We start from the raw sequence: 19,967 nt of genomic DNA, 5'->3' as shown, positions 1-19,967 counted from the left end.
GATTTGAAACCCTCAAAAGCTACTCCATAAGTATTGCTTGAATCTAGAATGTGGGAATTCACCCAGCTTGATGCCTCTGTTTCAACTGTTTCAAGATCTGCTGAGTTCTGAATTGCCACTGGTTCTGCCTCAAAAATCTGTTGTACTTGTATGTCTGTTCCATCCTTCTCAGTCTGATTCAGATTCTGCGATTTATTTTCAGTTGTTTGTGTCGTATCGCACTGCTGCATGTGTGAAACTTCTTCAGAAGGTGGTTCTTCCCTACTTTTGTTATCTCCTTCATCTCAGTTTCTATCTCTCATGACTCAACAATTTCAAGGAACTAAATAGCTAAGTTTTTTACGGCTTCAAAATCTTTAAAAGAGGTCGCGTGCATCATGCTTTTTTTCTTTTTGGTCATATTTGATGTAAAAGTTGTAGGGCTTGAGCTTTAACTTGATAAAAACTTTAGGCCCAATTTAAATTTTGAATGGACTCTAACTAGCCCCCTTCATTTAATTTTGAATGATCCCCACTTGTCTCAACATGTGACTTGGCACATAGGTCTGGCCTACCTCCCTTATTTTGACTTCTATAGGTATCATCGTACCTCTCCTTACCCATCGTGTTACTTTGAAAGAACTTTTGGGTAAAGACGATGGGGGATTTTTCTTTTCCCGTGGAATACCTCACCGGAGTTTCAGCCTAGACCTGCATTTTGAAGATCATCCCATAACTTTCAACCATCACCTCTTTCAAAATATTGTGACCATCACCTTGGATCTTAATTCTTGCCCATTTGAGATGATTCCCTAGGTTGGTTTCCTCTGTTTCATCAACCCCCCCATAAAAATTGCCAATGGCTTTGAACACCCTTTGGGTCCACAGGTGGAGAGGAAGACCAATTATTTGGACCCAAGTCGCCTCGATTTCCTTCTTCTCCTATATCATTCATTCCTTAGGGTTCAACCATTGGAGTCTGATAGAAATTTTCATGTAATTCCAGTCACCCTCCATCACTTGATCTGTTGTAGCTTTGGAAGAGAATTCGAAAAGAAAGAGACCTCTCCCATCTCATAGACATAAGTCCATGAGCCAGCTTCCAAAGGTTATTAGCCCATCTTCTCACTTCAGTTAGGGTAGTTGTGGCATTAAATTCACCTACCAGACTCCTTTTTAAAACCTCGTTTTGATTTAGTAACGAGCCTTCAATGCTAATGATTCCTTCATCTTTCACTTCAACCCCTTTATAAGCTTCTATACCTTCTATGTTCCCCCATTTAGAGCTCCTGAGCATTTCTGCATAAGGAATTTTGTTGTCTGTTAGCCTATGTTCCTCTAGGTTGTTCTTCGTCCTATGGCTGTTAATGAACCTTTCCGTTTTTCCTACAATCCCTGTCTACCCAGCATTGAATGTTGCCTCTGGGATAATGATGACGGATCTCCTTCCCCCTCTTCCAATTATAAGGCTTATGTACCTACCATATTTGTCGAAATTACGGGCACAAAAGATCTCTGCTAGAGGCTCTGTTTTCTTCCATCACCTAACAGTGTTTCCTCTTGTCCTGGATACCTCCTTCAGTGTTTTCACTATGCACTCCATCGCCTTCATGTTGAAGGAGGTTCTTACAATCGAGTTCTTGCTTCTTTCCGTCCATTCATACCATTTGCTAGTAGTCCCTGATAATTTTTCAATGTCAAAGGATTTAAACCCTACTGCGAAGTAGATGGTGTTATCCATCATTCGCGATAGAGAGTTCTGAGAGAAAGGAAGTAGTGGGGAAGAGGAGTTCCAGTGGTCAAAAGTACCACCAGAGAGGAAGGGGAGATAGAAAGACAGGAAAATTTAAAATTGCAATGAGAGTCGTGTCTGAGAGCTTTTTTGTCTTATAGAAATTTAATTTTACCTTCTTCATCGCATTTTCAACACGTGCTTATTTTCAACACGCATATATTTTTAACTATTATAGAATGTATGTAGACTTAATCTTAGTAATATACATAGCTATATATAGGCAGCAGATTTATAGGGATCACTGCAGATCTATAGGAATCACTCTTAATTTCTTTCCATAGTTAGCACCTTATGTATTGTATTTATTCACTGTTCACCTAATGGAATACGATAAGATCTTCCATTCAATTACATGGTATCGGAGCCTATAGGTTCGTGTCATTTTGGGTGTGTTACGGAAGAAGTTTAGATTTCTATTCCACTGATTTAAAGTGGTCAGTCTACTATCACCACCACAGAAGGAGGCGGAGTATATTTTCCGGCCAAACCAGTCTTCACCGGCATCTGATTGTGAAGAGAGTGGTTGTCACGCACCCCTCATATAGTTCTTTTGTTCATCACACACCGGCACGTAACGGTGTGTGTCTGGCTAAATTGATTGGGTTTTAAATTTTTGGCATCGACACGTATTTCTTTCCTTAGTTAGCACATTATGTATTGTATTTATTCACTGTTCACCTACTGGAATAAGATAAGATCTTCCATTTAATTGCATTAACCAATATCAATTTTTAACCCACTTTTCAACTATGGCAAGCAACAATCTCTCTTTTAATGCCCCAAAAATTTTCACCGATGAAAACTAGCAAATTTGACTGGTGAGAATGAAATCATATTTTGAAACCTATGTTATATGGGATGTCGTGATGGAAGAAAAATTTTTGCAACAACTCCTTGCAAGTCTATCATTGTACCAAAAAAAAAAGCACTTTCAAAAGAGCTTATAAACAAGACAAGATTATTGAGAATGTTTTTAAGCAAAAAATTAAAAGAAGAAAATTCGCAAGTTCAAAAACAATGAAAATAATTCAGCATCTATTGCCAAAGTAGAAATTGAGGAGGAGCATATTTTAAATTGCAATAATTAAAGCAAAGGAGGAGTGTTGAAATTCTTTTTCAGTTACTGAAGTAACTTTTTAGCATAATAAGTTACTTAGATTTAGGATAAGTAATTTATGGTTTTTGAATCAAGAAGGGATTCATATTCCTTTTTGATTAATTAGTTACTACAGTGTTAAAATCCATGAATTCTTGAAAGGAACTACAAGCAAATTTTTGTGGTGGATTCACAAAGAAGGGAAAGAACTATGATTCAAAGTTAAGTTTCACATTCAAGTGATTTGCCAATTAAATATATGAATCAATTAACTAGGAAAAGAAAAATAAACATTTCTGGTAAGATTAAATAGAAGCGCCAAAAAAAATAAAAAATAAAAATAAAACTAAAAATAAAATAAAATAAAATAAACAGAAGCGCCATGCAGAAATTCTTACTGATTCAATGTCTTCTCTCATGTGTCTAAGTTTTACATTAAAGATGCCCAACCATTCATCCATATCTTCAACACAGTTGGTGGCCGATTCAAGCCCATGCAAGACCTGGTAGGACCAAAAATTTAGGCAAAGAAGCATACATTTATCTTTATTTAAAAAATGGAATGGTCGCCTCATCTTACCAAAGGCAAAATATGGAATGGTCACCTCATCTTACCCAAGGCAAGATATAAATGTTACACATAATCAAGTGTGAGAGCATACATATCGGGGAAATGGTAGTAAGTTGAATCTAAGGAACAGAGAACAAGACAAATTTTGCCTGCTATTGCTCTTGGCAGAGAAGAAGTTCATAAAGAACGAGCCGAAAGTCTTATAAAAGTATAAGGTTATCAATTGTCATAAAGAGGAAAACTGTAGCAACTCCTGAAATAGAAACCAAACTCTTCTCTGCCACTAGCATCAAAGCAATAAGAACTCTTCACAAAAATAAATGGGTCACCTCATCTATTAATGGCTCATTCTCCAAAATGGCATGCACATTAGCAGCTTCCAAAGCTTGAAGCTCTCGCTTCAACCGCTCAGAGAATGCCTCAGCTTCACCAATACCCATTACATAACTGTTGAATTTGAAAACCAGAATCAGGAAATCAACCAAACTAGTGCAAGGGTGAAACAAAGGGTTGTCGATAAAAAAACAGCAACACAACTTAGTAGGAAACTTTAGATCAGGGAGAACACAGTACAGGGTGTGTTTGGCATGAAAGAAAACATTCCAGAAAATGTTTTCCAATTTTCCCATGTTTGGTTGGTCAAAATATTTTCTCTAGAAAAACAAGTTCCTTAAAAATATGGTTCATTATCTCTACTCCACCCACCCCCTTCCCTCTCCTTAACCATCCCAATCCCTGCCACCCCAAAGCCTCTACTCCCCACCACATCCCACCCCCATAGTGTGTTGCCAGATAACATATAAATACTCTTGAGATAATATTTCTTTTGCTGACCTACCAAACATTACAAATTAAGAAAGAAACCCACTTATTTTTCAAGAAAACATTTCCCTCCTTACCAAACAAGTGTCTGCTAATAGTGATGTCTACAACAACTTAGATTCTCCAACTAAGAAAACAATGATAGCCAACACGGTTATTTAGAATATTTTAATTGATTCTTTAAACCCCTATTGTGTAATATCAAACTCAACATTAGATGACTAATCAAGGTTGCAAAAAAGCCTAACTACACTTGAAGTATATGGTCTTGTAAACATATAATAGATGAAGAGGTATTTTAAATAGGGAAAAGGGTTTGATATACCCCTCAACTTTGTCATTTAAAGTTGATATCTCACTCATTACAAAAGTGACTCACATATACCCCTACCATTATAAAAATGGATCACATATACCCCAACTGTTACATAAGTGGCTCACATACACCCTTTTATTTAACAGAGTGAAACTTTTATGTTATATTTATTTTTTTGATTTTTTTAAAATTTTAAAAAAAACCATGATATATGATCCTTTTCACACATGATTTTTTTTTACTTCTTTGGGTATCATTATTTGAATTTCTTAGTCTTATTTTATTTTTTTCTTTTACTTTTTAGTATAAAAATATGAGAAATAGAAAGAAATAAGTGCGAATGAAAAAGGAGAAAAAAGTATGAAAAAAAAAATTTGAAACCAATTTTTTCGAATAAGTTGTAATTTATTTTTTATATCCATAAAAAAAAATTGGGACTTATATGAGAAAGTTAGTGAAAAAATAAATTTGACCATCAAAATAATAAATATAAATTAGTCGTTGAATCCAAGAAGCCAAAAAATATATGTGTGAGAAGGATCAAATATACCCCCTTCGATGAATATTATTTTTTTATAAAAAAAATTAAAAAATAAATTTAAAATTGATTTTTTTTTCACTTCAGAAAAAGGGTATATGTGAGTCATTTGTGTAACATAAGGGGTATATATGTGCCGATTTTATAGGGAGGGATATATCAGCTATAAATGACAAAGTTGAAGAATATATCAAACCCTTTTCCCTTTTAAATATATAAAAGTAGATGATTCTTCAATTCTCCATAGCATGGAGAGTTCAAGGCATTGCGAGGTAATTTCTATCAGCAACTAGCTTGACTGATGCAAGATAAGCTCAGCAGTAAAGCAGCTTGCAGGTTAGAACAACCAAACTGTAGGTTCGCTGTAGACACAAAATTCAGAAATTGTACTGGCATTTGAATTACTATGTTCATTTGTTAATTCAGCAAGAAGTTAACATAGACAGACCAATTGTAACCACAAGATTACACACTAATTTTACAACTCTGAAGTCTTGCATTCATAGTCATATGCACACTTTGTAACCAAAACTTCAGTTGTTTGTACTCGTCTCTGCTCTTCAGGAATTGTTTCCTAATTATTTCAAGACAAAACTGAACCTATCATAAACTTTAAATCTAGCAATTAATAAAGTGATTAGACATAGGATCGCTGCTTGTACACCATTAGGAATAAAGCACAAAAGAGACTGGAGGGCACTAGACACAAAACAAGGTAGAGAGTTATTTTTATTCAGAGTACTTCAAGACACGTTTCAATCATTATTCCACTTAAAACTGTATGTTTTGTAAATCTACTCATCTAAAAGCAAGGAATCTGTCTTTTGAAGTAGGTAACACTCCTACCTACAGACCCTAATTCTATGATGCATGAGAATAAGTGCTTTTTTAAAGAAAAAAGAAGTGAGAATACTAGCCAGCTATGTTGCTCAGAATCTTCAAAGATGTCGACAGTTGCGTGTCAGATCCTCCAAAAGTAGTATATTTTTGGAGGATCCGACACGGGTGTGGCAACAATGTTGGAGAGTCTGAACAACTTAGCTTGCCAGCTCCCTCCATGACATGATAAAGTCGTGGCAAGAGGTCAACTTAAGTAAAGCACACATAAGAAGTTTAGATTTCGAGCAAAAATCAGCACAATGCAATGTCAAGAGAAGTGGGAAAGAGGTTACATACGTGCCTAACAGAGCCTCCATGTCCTCTTCCTCTGCTTGAGATACCAGTTCTCTTTCAACAGTAACTGTCATCTCACCTTCTTCTGCTACAGCAGTGACCGGCCCATCTTGAGGATTAGCCTGTTGCTTGGTAATTGCTGGAGTATTTTCCTATATAAATTAGAATTACATAAAATGCATCAAGCAATCGCTTTTATTTTAGTTCCTGTTTACAAACATATCATGTAATTCATTGCAATGAATAACTATTTCTAATGTTAAAAAAAAGGTAAGTGTTTATGTTCAATTAAATAGTGAATGTGCATATGACCTGCAAAGACATTCTAACTAGAGAAACAAGTGACAACACTTCATTTATAATAATGAATGACTATTTGTTTTACCACTAGTTTCCTTCCTTAACCAGTAGAGTGTTTCCAACTGCATATTTATAAGAGAACATTCATAAACGACTCTGGATCCTTAAGCAAGATTAATAGAGAGCTTCTTACATGTAAAACTGTTAGCGTGTTGGATAGACTCTAAATAGTTGTACATATCTATGTAATAGCTCTAAATATTTGTGTAATGATGGTGTCAATTGCTTTCTATATATAGGAGATAAGAGGGATTAATGTAGCATATTTCTAGTGATATTATAATTAGGAATAGCAGATATTTAGGGGTGTGAATAGCAGATTTTTAGACATGTAAATCAGAATTCTTTCTATTTAATGGAAGAACTCTCCATTTGAGAGGACTCATTCAACAAACTTGACATGGTATTAGAGCCTACTGGTTTGATTCTTCAAGTCATTCTTCAGTGATTCCTTTCAAGAAAAAAAAATATTTTTTTGAAAGTTTTGGTCTTCCTGACTATTCGTCAATAGTTAGTCCTACACATTTAGGGCTCTTGTGTATTCGAGAACATGACTTCACATCAATTTGAGTCCTTCAATGTTCGTTTCACCGGGAAGAATTATTCTGCCTGGGAGTTTCAGTTTCAACTATTTGTCACCGGAAAAGAATTATAGGGCCATATGGACGGAAGTGATCCTGCTCCAGTTGATTGTACGAAGTTACGATCAGTGGAAGGTTAAAGATGCTCGGATAACGACATGGATTTTATTGTCCTTAATCTCAGGCCATACAAGACTGCAAAAGCCATGTGGGATCATTTACAAAAGGTTTACAATCAAGAGAATAGTGCAAAACGCTTTCAGCTAGAGCATGAAATTGCTAATTACTCTCAAGGAGGTCTCTCTGTTCAGGATTATTTTTCTAGATTTCAGACCTTGTGGGCTGAATTTACTGATATTGTTTATGCTAAAATACTTGCTGAATCTCTATCTCTAATTCAAGCATTTCATGAGCAAAGCAAGAGAGACAATTTTTTTATGAAATTGCGATTTGAATTTGAGTGTTCGCTCTAACTTGATGAATCGTGATCCGTCTCCTCCCTGGATATCTATTTCAGGGAATTACTTCGTGAAGAGCAGCATCTTTTCACACAAAACGCTTCCAAGCAAGAAAACATTAACACTGTTGCATTTGCTGCTCAGGGAAAAGGAAAGGGAATGGATATGAGCCGAACTCAATGCTATAGTTGCAAAGAATATGGCCATATTGCTAGCAATTATGGTAAGAAGTTTTGTAATTATTGTACGCAACATGAGCATATCATCCAGGAGTGTCCCACACGTCCTCAAAATCACAGGATCAATGTCTTTCAAGCAGGGATAAATGGTCCAACTTCTGATAGCTCATTTCATTGGGAAGTAACAATCAATTTGCTACTCCAGCAGCTGGACAAGTTCTTATTCCTGAAATGGTACAACAAATGATTGTGTCAGCCTTTTCAGCTTTAGGGACACAAGGTAACGATATTACATCTTATTTTTGTTTGTTGATTCTGGTGCGTCCAATCATATGACTAACTCAGCTAGTGTGCTAAAAAATGTTCATGAGTATCATGGTCCCTCACCAATTCAGAATGCCACTGGTAGTACTTTACCCATTACCAAGGTTGGGGATATTACTCAAACTTTCAAGAATGTTTTTGTATCATCAAAGCTCTCAACTAGTCTTACTTTAGTTGGTCAATTGGTAGACAACAATTGTGATGTGAATTTTTCACGTAATGGTTGCCTTGTGCAGGATAAGGTGTCGGGGATGATTCGTGAAGGGGCCTAAAGTTGGGAGATTGTTTCCTATACACTTTTCCATTTTCCTCATGGTCTCTCTTTTGCTTGTACTTCTACAACTAGTAAGACTAAGTTTTGGCATAAACGTCTAGGACATCCAAATTCTATTGTGTTGTCTCATTTATCAAATTCTGGTTTATTGGAAAATAAAAAATAATTTTCAGTTTCTTCTTTTGATTGTTCTACTTGTAAATTAGACAAAAGTATAACTCTTCCTTTTCCTAATTTTGGTAGTTCTGTTGCAAAGTGTTCTGATCTCATTCATAGTGATGTTTGGGGCATTTCACCAATTGTTTCTCATGCTTATTTCAAGTACTTCGTGACATTCTGAGATGATTATAGTCTGTTTACATGGGTGTATTTTCTCCATTCCAAATCTGAGGTCTTTTCCATGTTCCAGAAATTTTTGGCTTATATTGAAACACAATTTTCCACCTCTATCAAAATATTAAGATCTGATTCTGGTGAAGAATATATGTCTCATGAATTCAATAATTTCTCGCTTGAGAAAGGAATCGTCTCACAATGCTCTTGTGCATATACACCACAACAAAATAGGTTGTTGAGCGTAAAAATCATCACCTTTTAGATGTCAATCATACTTTATTGATTCAGTCATTTATCCTGTCTAAATACTAGGTGTAAGCTTTGTCTAGTGCTGTATATTTGATTAATAGACTGCCATCTAAAGTATTAAATCTTGAGTCTCTATATTATCGTCTTTATCACAAAAATCCTAGTTATCATAATTTTCATATATTTGGTTGTATTTGTTTTGTGCATTTACCTCCTTCTCAACGCAATAAATTTAATGTTTAGTCTACTAAATGTGCTTTTATGGGTTATAGTACTTCATGGAAAGGTTTTATTTGCTACGATTCAAGTTCTAATAAGTTTCATGTTTCCAGAAATGTTGTTTTCTTTGAGAATCAGTATTTCTTTCCTACTCATGTTGAGTCATCTTTTATCTCTCCTGCTCTTCCATTTTTGAGGATTTGTCATCCATCTTCTAAGCTGTTCAAACCTGGATTTTTATATGAAAGACATCGACCAACTTTACCCCTTCCCGGAACAGATTTGCCACTTGAGACTGCTCCACAACCAGAATCTGAGATTTTTTCAAGGCTTTCTCCTCTTATGCCTCCTCACCGATCAACCAGAATATCTCATAGCCCTAACTTGTATGGTTTTTCTTCTACTTTATCCACCATCTCTATTCCAACAGATTACTCAAAAGTCTCCAAGCTTGAATGTTGGCAAAAAGCAATGGAGGAAGAACTTTTGGGTCTTAAAGAAAATAACACATGGGATATTGTTATTTGTCCTTTGAATGTCCGTCCAATTGGATGCAAATGGGTTTATTCAATTAAACTTCATTCTGATGGAACTCTTGATCAGTACAAAGCTCAATTGGTGGTCCTTGGTAACAAACAAGCATAGGTATGGACTATGTGGAGATGTTTGCACCGGTAGAAAAAATGACTACAATGCGAACTATTATTGCCATAACTGCGTCAAAAAAATGGCATGTTCATCAAATAGATGTCAAAAATGTTTTTCTTCATGGTGATCTCAAAGAAGATATTTATATGAAACCCTCTTTTGGTTTGTTCTCATCACCTACATCAGATGTATGTAAGTTGAAGCAGTCTTTGTATGGATTAAAACAAGCTCCTAGAGCTTGGTTTGACAAGTTTCGGTCTACTTTGCTTTAATTCTCTTTTGAGGAGAGCAAATATGATTCATCTTTGTTTCTTCAAAAAACATCTATTCTTTTGGTGTATGTAGATGATATTATTATCACAGGAACTGATTCTTCACTAATTGCTAGCCTCCAACAATAGCTTATGGATTATTTTCATATAAAGATTTTGGTACTCTTACATACTTTTTGGGGTTAGAAGTTCATTATGATTCTTTAGGTGTGTTCTTGAACCAGCACAAATATACTCAATATTTGATTGTTTTGGTTGGTCTTCAAGAATCTTCCTTTGTAGATACTCCATTGGAATTGAATGTAAAGTATCGTCGTGCGGAAGGAGATCTTCTTCCTGATCCAACTTTGTATCGACAACTAGTTGGGAGTCAAAATTATCTTATTATTACTCTGCCTGATATCTCTTTTGCATTTTAACAAGTGAGTCAATATATGCAGGCTCTTTGCCATCTACATTTGGTGGTTATTCGTCGTATTATTCGATATCCCTTGGGAAGATCTACTAGTGGATTATTCTTTCCTAGTAGTTCTCTGATTCAGCTTACTGCATTCAATGATTCTGATTGGGCTGGATGTCCTGATACTCATTGTTCTGTCACGAGTTGATGTATGTTTCTTGGAGATTCCTTGATATCTTGGATGAGCAAGAAGCAAGACCGTGTTTCAAAATCTTCAACAGAATCTGAGTATCACGCTGCTTGCTCAGAGATTGTTTGGCTTCGTGGTTTACTTGCAGAAATTGGATTTCCTCAATCTAGTCCCACTCCTCTCCATTCTGGCAACATAATCCGATTTATCATGAAAGGACCAAACACATAGAAGTGGATTGTCATTCTATTAGAGAATTTGTAGATAAGAGGGTCATTACTCTTCCACATGGTGATCTTCAAATAGCTGATGTTTATACAAAATCTTTGGCACGACAACGCCATTAGTTTTTGGTAGGCAAATTGATGTTTTTTTAATTCACCGACATCAATTTGAGGGGGGGTGTTAGTATGTTGGATAGATTCTAAATAGTTGTACATATCTATGTAATAGCTCTAAATATTTGTGTAATGATTGTGTCAATTGCTTTCCATATATAGGAGATATGAGGGATTCATGTAGCATATTTTTAGTGATATTATAATTAGGAATAGCAAATATTTAGGGGTGTGACTAGCAGATTTTTAGGCATGTAAATCAGAATTCTTTCTATTTAATGGAAGAACTCTCCATTTGAGAGGACTCATTCAGCAAACTTGATAAAAACTACTAACAGGCAAAAATTGTAACATTAGAACTTTAAAGGGCAGAACATGCAAAAGGTTGTTCCAAGTGTAGTGACCTTTCAGAAAGACTTTCCCATCAATTTTACTTAAAAGAACTTTTTCTTTAGATAAGAATCTCAATTTTAACGGACACATTTGTGATCTTCCTTCCACAGATATAAGGCACAAGAGTAAAAGATAACTAGCTCTATCAATTGAGAAGGAATTGATGGAGGAGAGATTGGATAAATTGAGGAGGAATTTCCTCTGGTTGGGTAACAAGGAAGGAAAGGGTATTCACCTTGCAACTCAGTAAGAAATCTGGTGAGCTGGGTGTTCAGAATTTAGGGCTGCAAAACATATGTCTATTATCAAAATGGTTGTGAAGGTTTGGTAAAGAGGATCATGCTCTTTGGAAGGATGTTATCATTAGCAAATATGAACGGACTAAGCAATGGACAACCTATACTGTGACTAACACATATGGGGTCTCAGTTTGGAGGACTATCAGAAATTTGTGGCATAAATTGTCTGGGAGCATAAGTTATAAGGTGGGTGAAGGGACTAGAATTCTATTCTGGAAATACAAATGGATCGGCCAGAACTCACTCATGGAGGATTTTCCAGATTTATTTTCTTTCTGTGACAACCCTGAAGCATCTATTGCTGAGACCTACACTAACCAAGGATGGAATATCATCTTTAGGAGGCTTCTAAATGACTGGAGGAGAGAGTGGCCAACTTACTCCAAAGATTGAATGATTTCTCTAGTTTAAATACCAGCCCTACTACTATAAGATTGAGACATGATAGGGAGGGAAAATTTTCAGTTGGAAGATTGTACTGAAGAAATTTGTCCTCACAACCTGGAACATCCATGGACCTTGGAAAAAAATATGGAAATCTAATATCCCTACCAAGATCAAGTGTTTCACATGGCAGGTATGTAGAAGAGCATGTCTGACTCGGGAGAAACTGAAAAAGAGAGGTTTTGAGATTGTCTCAAGGTGCTTCTTTTGCTATGAAAAGGAGGAAACAAATAGTCATATGTTTCTTCATTGTAGAGTGACTTCTCAGGTGTGGCATATGTTTCTCAATCTCCTCCAAAAACCATGGATGATGCCTGAGCATACGGCAGATCTTCTAACCTGCTGGATGAGGAGAGGTGGGAGTAAAAAACGGAAAAAAGGGTGGAGCCCAGTCCCTTCTTACATATGGTGGTCAGTCTGGAGGGAAAGAAATAAAGATGTTTTGAGAATATTACTTATCCAATGCATAAAGTAAAAGAAAACTGCATTAATACTTATATTTTTGGTGTAAAGAAAAGGGTATAGATGAGGTAGAACAACTAGCAGACTTCCTAGGCTCTGTAATTACGATTACTTGCATTGTAATTTTTTTGATGGTTGACACCATACCCACATTGCTGAGGAATACAACTTTACCTTGCTCAAAAAAAGAAGAAGAGATAACTAGCTCTATCAAATATGTAATTGATAATACAGATTAGAAGAAGAAAAATTGGCACTAATTGAGTCCATCTTCAGAAACTAGACAATACATTTGTATACTTTATCAGATAATGGGAATGATCTTATTTTCTCACATCAAACGAAGAAACAACATGAATGACTATATTATCTTAAGAGCAACCTTATCACTTCATTCACATGCCTGTTGTGCAGTTAAAATCAGGGGGGAAGGGGGAGAGGGGGGAGGGGAGATACAACACAATTAACAAAAGTGGAAACATTAGGGATTTTAAGAGGAAGACAAGAGGCAATAAGTTGATCAATGCCACCACCTAGCCTTCTCTGGTTCATGGACAGGACAAAGTGGGATTGAACTTTTAGTCATATAGTCATGGAATTGGGAATAAATAAAAATATTGGTAGCTCAAGTTTTGTATATGCAGAATTGAAGGTGGGATTGAAGATTTATGGAAAACATATACTTTTGGAGGCAAAGGTAACTGTGTATTCACAACAGAACTCATCGTCAAACAAATGATGAGAATAGGCCACTTACAATCTCATCAAAGCATAGGCCACTTACAATCTCATCAGAGCATAACAAAAACTACCCTATGGGAGATTACAAGTTTCCTATGAAATCAACAAAAAGTTCTATATCCCCCACCATAGACAATTCATTTTAATCTTATGAATGTTGTTTCTCTTTCAAAAGCATCTTGCATTTCTTTCTTTCCACAAAGCCCACCAAATGCATGTTGGGATTAATTCCCATAAGTCTTCTCCAGATTCTTTTCTCCCTATCTCCTTCCAGCTATTCAGCAACTCCTTTGTGGTTTTTGGTACTACAAAGCACACACCAAGAATGCATAAGAACATACTCCACAATTTGCAGTTGTTCTGCAATGAAGGAATAGATGCCCATTGAATCATGCATCTTGTTCACACATAAAATACCTTGTTAAAAAAAGCTCAAGTGGTGGTATTTCTGCTCCTCTCAGGCCATTCGTACCATTCCCCTAGCACTCCTTTAATTCTCTTGAGGTCAAAAGACTTGAACCTATCGCAAAGTAGATACCGTCCATTAGAGTAGAGGAAGGCTTAGAAAAGAGAAGGTTGGAGATGGAGATTCCGGTGATCAGAAGGACCCTAGAAAGAAGAGATTTTGGTGGGTCTATTTCATTTCTTGGGAGTCATGTCTGGGAGAAGAAATTGCTAGTAGTTCAACCTATAGGCAAACATATACTTAGCTTGTGTGTATTATATATTGCATAACAATTAATTCTAAAATAATTTACATCATAAAGAAATTAATGCTTAGCAAGAAAACTATTTTTCTAATATACCAAATTAGGCGAAACTAACTAAGAAAATCCTTATGACATGGAGTAACTAAATGAAGCAAGTCAAGTTTCAAGCGAGGGCCTAGGCTATATGTTGGAAGATACTGGGCGGAACTTTTATATGTACCTTTGCCCAAAGAGCCATCTCTACCACATCTATGCCAACAACCTTGGGAAGACGACCAAGGACATCCTTACAGATGTTTAGGATGCAAAGCAAAAGGCGGTTCCTACAATTAGTTAAAAGAAAAGTGATTATACAGATAAAATAGAGAGTCATTATTATAGAAATACCTATCGTCAACGTTACGCATTGTCCACTGAGGTGGAGTAACACTTTGACTTCTGAGATTATCGAAACCCTGTATGAAGAATAAGGTCCATATATTAGATGGAGGTGGAATTGGAAAATAATTTAGGTTTGAGTATTACCAGCATGAATGTACAGCCACTTGGATCATTAGTTACGAGCTCGACCTTTGAAAGATGCTTAAGCTTGTACAACTTTGCAGGCTACATGTGGAAGCATAACATTATTGTGAGAGGCAGTTAGCACAAGTTCAGTTGGGTCCATCCATGAGGGTAAGTAAAATAATCCGGCAAGTTTAGAGTTTCCTTATACAGAACCAAATAAATGTTGCATAATTAGAACATTGTGAAATAATGTGGAGTAGTGAAAAAGTAAGTATTTACCTCAAGTACTCCACCATTAGAATATTTTAAGACACGAAGAAAAGCTTTAGTGCGTTGGCCTTTAGCTTTTGCTGCACAAAGCACATGTTATGAAGGAGAAAACTGTGAAATTACATGTAACAACACTGAAAAACAAAAGTTGAAAAGTCGTACTGGAGATTGCGAGAACTCTGGGTTTAGCCATAGCACCACGGCTCAATTTTCCGGCAATGCCTATGATGCCGCTGGTTTTGGCAACACGGATCGACATTACAACTTGTTGTTTTGTGCCTTCAATTGCCGCCTCGCAAGCTCTTCGTAGCTCCTCATCGTCCGCGCTCGATTTCGCCATCCTTGCAAAATGTCTAAAACAATAAAACCCGCAATTCAATAAAAGCACTCCATCAGGAGAAAAATGTGGCAAGTTTGTTACAATTAGTATTTTTTTATTTATTTTTTATCCTTCACATCTTTTTTAACTTAGTGTACCCGTAATGTCTAAAGTTTATTATAATTGCTTCAAATATAGATGAGGCCCATTCACGTGGGATTTGATAATAAGTTCCTCAACTTAGTCATTTAGAACACATATATTCTTATTTTTAAAGTGGCTCATATACATCTCTATTATTACACAAATGACTCACATATTGATCCTCTAATGAAAGTGAAGAATATTTTTTTATTAAAAATTAATTCAAGTAGGGGTATATTTTATTCTTCTCACACATTTTTTTTTTACTTTTTAAATTCAATGGCTAATTGAATTTATTATTTTGATTGTCAAAATTATTTTCTTCACTTATTTTCTTATAAATTTTATTATAGATGTCCTAAAAAAAATTACAGATATAAAAACTAAATTACAATATAGCCGAAAAAAATAGTTTTAATTTTTTTTTTCTTTTTTTTCATTCATACTTCTTTCTTATTTCTCTTATTTTACACTGACAAATGATAGAAAAAATGAAATAAGAATAAAAAATTCAAATAATAATAATCAAAGAAGTCAAAAAATAATTTATGTGTGAAAAATATCAAATACATAAAAAAAATTAAATATTAAAAATAAAAAAATAATTTAAAATTAATTTTGTAACTTTAAGGACTCCATACAAGCCACTTAGCTTTTAACACATAAGTAATTAAACAATAAGAGTAAAACAATAGTCCAAGTCCAATAGTTTTATAAAAGAAAAGCGGAAGTCTAAAACACTTGTCTCACTATAGTCATCTAGTAAAATAGAATGAAAATGGGTCTGGCCCATACATCATGTCCAAAAGTGAAATATATGAAAGAAGGTGAAACAATGAACATCGGTCCTCAAAGCATGAGGACTCACCAAAGCTCGGAAATCTCGAAATCAACCACTAGTCACGAAACTGAGAAACCTGACTGTCGGATCCTACATTTGGAGAAATGTAGGCAAGAGTATGCGTTAGTACAAAACAATGTAACAAGTATGACAGCTATGCTTAAAACATTTAAAACATGCTAAAAGGGACATTTCATTTCATGGCATGCAATTGACCAAGCTAAAACATGATATAAAAAGGGTTGGAAAACATAAGTCATGAAACCATGGCCAATGCAAGCTAACATCATTTAAAGTCTTTGAACACATATGAGATACTTCTTGAAGTAACCTTAGTTCATTATTAATGTGGGAAATTAGCCTTAACCGACATAGAGACCATGTGAGCTATAACATGATCCCCTAGTGTCTCCCACACTGAAAAGGGGTGTCCTACTTGCCAAGGTAAGGACCATAAATCTAAGCTAAAGTGGATCCACTATCTAATGTTTATCTAGAAAATCATCCTATGGGGGTACATATGTAAGGGATAAGAAGGTTGTTTCTAGAAACCCGGCATCTACTAACGGAAGAGCTTCCATCTCAATATTCTTTCGGTGCTAAGCATAAATCCCACAAAATAGTCATTTCTTCTTGTTCTTATTATCCATGGAAAGGCACATCATCTTGCCAATCCAAGCTAAGTCATCATCCATGGAAAGATATCTTTCAATAACCAATCAAAGCTAGTTTCATTAGGATAACTCTTAATCTTTGACTCAATTAGGTGAGAAAAACTCTCAACCATAGAATCCTTATTATGTGAGAAAACCTTTCACATCTTACTTTTGTGCGTATATGAGAATATCCTTTTAATAACACAACAACAACATCACCTTTGATGCTTTACTCTCAAAGCATCCTTAAAACATTTGCATAGATTTCATAAGAAAATACATAAGTCCCTAATTTACCTTTCAAGGCTCAAAACCCACTTTCAATCATTAACATTTAGAAAACATGGGTTAGATATGGAATTCATCATAAATTCATGTAAAGCTAGCAATACATGCTTAATTTCATAAAACTCTTCCCTTACAATCAAAATCCCACATCCATATTATTTATAAGAAAACATGGGAAAATATGAGTTCATGGGGAAATCATCATAAAATCATAGTATTTCATCAATTCATTCATATGAGATCATAATTCAATCATTTAAATCAATAATCAAGAGAACTCGTGATAATTGAAGAAAACCCAAACTCAATTGGGGATTTCTAACTTTGAAAATAGAGGAATTTGAGAACTCCACGAATGGAAGGAATCCATGGATGAAAAATATCATACCTCAAAGCCAAATGCTTATCTTCAATTGAGGAATTGAAGCTTGACCTTGATCCTAGCTTGAACCCTTCTTCTTCTTCAAGTTTCTAGAGAGAGAAATATTTTAGAGATGAGAATTGATCTTTCTTTTGTGAATTAGGAAAAATGCCTGAATGACTTGAATTTGGAGGTTAAAATACTTATATAGGGGTCTTAATGAAGGGTAAAACGACGTAGTATAGAAGTTAATTAATTAGGAAAAGACTCAACTGCCCCTAGACTTAATTGCCGACCTCCCACCTACGGACTCTAGTCGATGAACCGTGGTCTGACCTACCGTCTGTCCTGGTGGACCATCGATGGAGGTCAGAAAAGGTTCTTGGGCCTCGAACCACGGACCGTGGTCGGGCCAATGGTCTGTTGGTCAGGCTGTGGTCTTGAGCTTTATGCTCTTCTCCTGCAGGGCCACCCACGGACCACACCTACGATCTGTGGTCCCATCCACGAGTCATGGGTGGTCCTCGTGGTTGCCACCTACAGTTTTCTAAAGTCAGCCATAATGCCCTCTTTCGGATCCGAGGTGTTTTGCATGTGTGAGCCTATTTTGTAACGATATGGGCATATGTGTGCCACTTTTGTAACGAGAGACATATCAACTCTAAGGCCTCATTTGTTTTCATTGAGATTAAGACGTTTGAATCTGAATGCACATCTGAATATTAAGATGTAGTTTCTAGGTCTAAACATTGAATCATTAATATTGTTTGTTTTCAATATTTGAATGTGCATAATTTATCTTTTTTAAAATTAGGAATTAAACATTATATCAACAAAAGTTATAATCCGAAACTAAAATAACTTCTTCCAAAAAAGTCGTTTCAAGAATAAGACTATAAACCACCCCTCCCCCACCCAAAAAATGATTTGTTTGTCTTCTAAAACAATTTTTTCACAAGAAACAATGATAACTTCTTCCAAAGATGTTTTAACAGCCAAAAAATTGTGATAAGAAGAGTTCTTCATAAATATTAATTCGCCCAAGAATATTGTATATATTAAAAATACTAGTATACTTACCCGCGCGATGCGTGGTCATTTTACTCAAAACTTAAATTATTAAATAGTTTTACGATGAACAGTCATTTTACTTAAAAATTGAATCATTAAATAGTTTTACAGTGCGCGGTTATATTACTTCAAAATTGAATCATTATATAATTTTACGCATTTAAAGATAACAACAAAAAATAAATATGATTTATGCGAAGTGTTTATTGGTCAAATAACATTATATTTTTTGCAATTCTTTATTGTCTAAATTATTGATAGCAATTTTTTGTATTATTTAATTTTGTTGCATTAGTTTTTAAACGAATTCTCAGTGAAAATATTTTCATATTATCTCAATCACTCTTTTTGTAAATTATCTTCTATTGTGTATTTTAATTTTGTCATCATATAGAATTTAACATGTAATCGAAATAAGATTATATTAATTCATAGTATTAAATTGAGATTTTGTATCCAAAATATAAGAAGAGATGTTCTCTTTTTTCAATTTTTTCGCTTATGAAAAAGCTATCAATACTTTTAAGGATTGTCTTTTTATATTATATGTGATAGCTAATACGAAAAAGGGTCAAAATTGCCCCTAAACTATGAGATATAGACCACTTATACCCTCCGTTATATTTTAGAATAAAAAACACCCCTGCCGTTATCCTAAGAAATCACAATTACCCTTAAAACTTAACATAAGTGATTTAGCAAGCCACATGGCACTAATTCCGCCACATAGGCCTGCCAACTATACTCACTAAAAAAATTTACCCAATTAATAATTCAACCCTAACCCATGAAAAAACAATCAAACAAATGAAGTCCTAATTCAACATTATATAAAACGGAGCAAGCTGAAAAACAGGGGAAGAAATCACCAATTTGTGATACTTTGTGACGAAATTAACAATTCCTCTAAATACTCAACACCCAAATCTTCAAACACCACAACATCTTTTCTCGTTCTGTTTCTTCTACTTACACTCTCTCCTCATTGAATATCTCTTCTTCAATTCATCAATCACCGGAGAACAATTCTCATCAAATCTACACTTAATTTCACTTAACGACTCCTTCACTATCTCCACAGGAAAATTAAGTATAGCCATCAAACCTCTCATAGCAAATGCAACTTGATCATACGCTAACGCAGCTTCTTCAGCATTATCAAATGTACCTAGCCATACACGAACACCATTCCTCGTAGAATCACGAATTTCAGTAGGAAATTTCCCCCATTGCCTCTTTCTAACACCTCTGTAATTCTTTTCCTTTTCGCGATCTTCTTCATATGAGGTCACTTCCTCTTCCTTTATTCCATAGCTAGACGACGAGTTCACTGTTTCTAGCAT

The 19,967-nt window shown here is 35.2% G+C and overlaps 1 protein-coding gene and 1 pseudogene across 3 annotated transcripts in view; both read right to left on the bottom strand.

Annotated features, from left to right (window-relative positions):
* LOC125843642 (exocyst complex component SEC3A-like) overlaps nucleotides 1-15,347 on the bottom strand; it is a 33,595-nt gene extending 18,248 nt beyond the window's left edge. For all 3 annotated transcript variants that reach the window (XM_049522796.1, XM_049522794.1, XM_049522795.1), the window contains exons 1-8: nucleotides 15,107-15,347; nucleotides 14,954-15,024; nucleotides 14,693-14,773; nucleotides 14,555-14,622; nucleotides 14,388-14,490; nucleotides 6,294-6,442; nucleotides 3,771-3,888; nucleotides 3,269-3,373 (exon numbers count right to left, since the gene is read on the bottom strand). In XM_049522796.1, the coding sequence (XP_049378753.1) occupies nucleotides 3,269-3,373; nucleotides 3,771-3,888; nucleotides 6,294-6,442; nucleotides 14,388-14,490; nucleotides 14,555-14,622; nucleotides 14,693-14,773; nucleotides 14,954-15,024; nucleotides 15,107-15,284 (873 nt within the window). In that variant the 5' untranslated portion in view covers nucleotides 15,285-15,347. The remainder of the gene's footprint in view (nucleotides 1-3,268; nucleotides 3,374-3,770; nucleotides 3,889-6,293; nucleotides 6,443-14,387; nucleotides 14,491-14,554; nucleotides 14,623-14,692; nucleotides 14,774-14,953; nucleotides 15,025-15,106) is intronic.
* A 4,142-nt stretch (nucleotides 15,348-19,489) lies between these two features.
* Nucleotides 19,490-19,967, bottom strand: LOC125845647 (ethylene-response factor C3-like; annotated as a pseudogene).

The sequence above is a fragment of the Solanum stenotomum genome, chromosome 11 (assembly GCF_019186545.1).
Source record: "Solanum stenotomum isolate F172 chromosome 11, ASM1918654v1, whole genome shotgun sequence".
Taxonomy (NCBI): domain Eukaryota; kingdom Viridiplantae; phylum Streptophyta; class Magnoliopsida; order Solanales; family Solanaceae; genus Solanum; species Solanum stenotomum.
The sequence above is the reverse complement of the archived record's forward strand: the minus strand, read 5'-3'. Positions and strand labels throughout refer to the sequence as shown.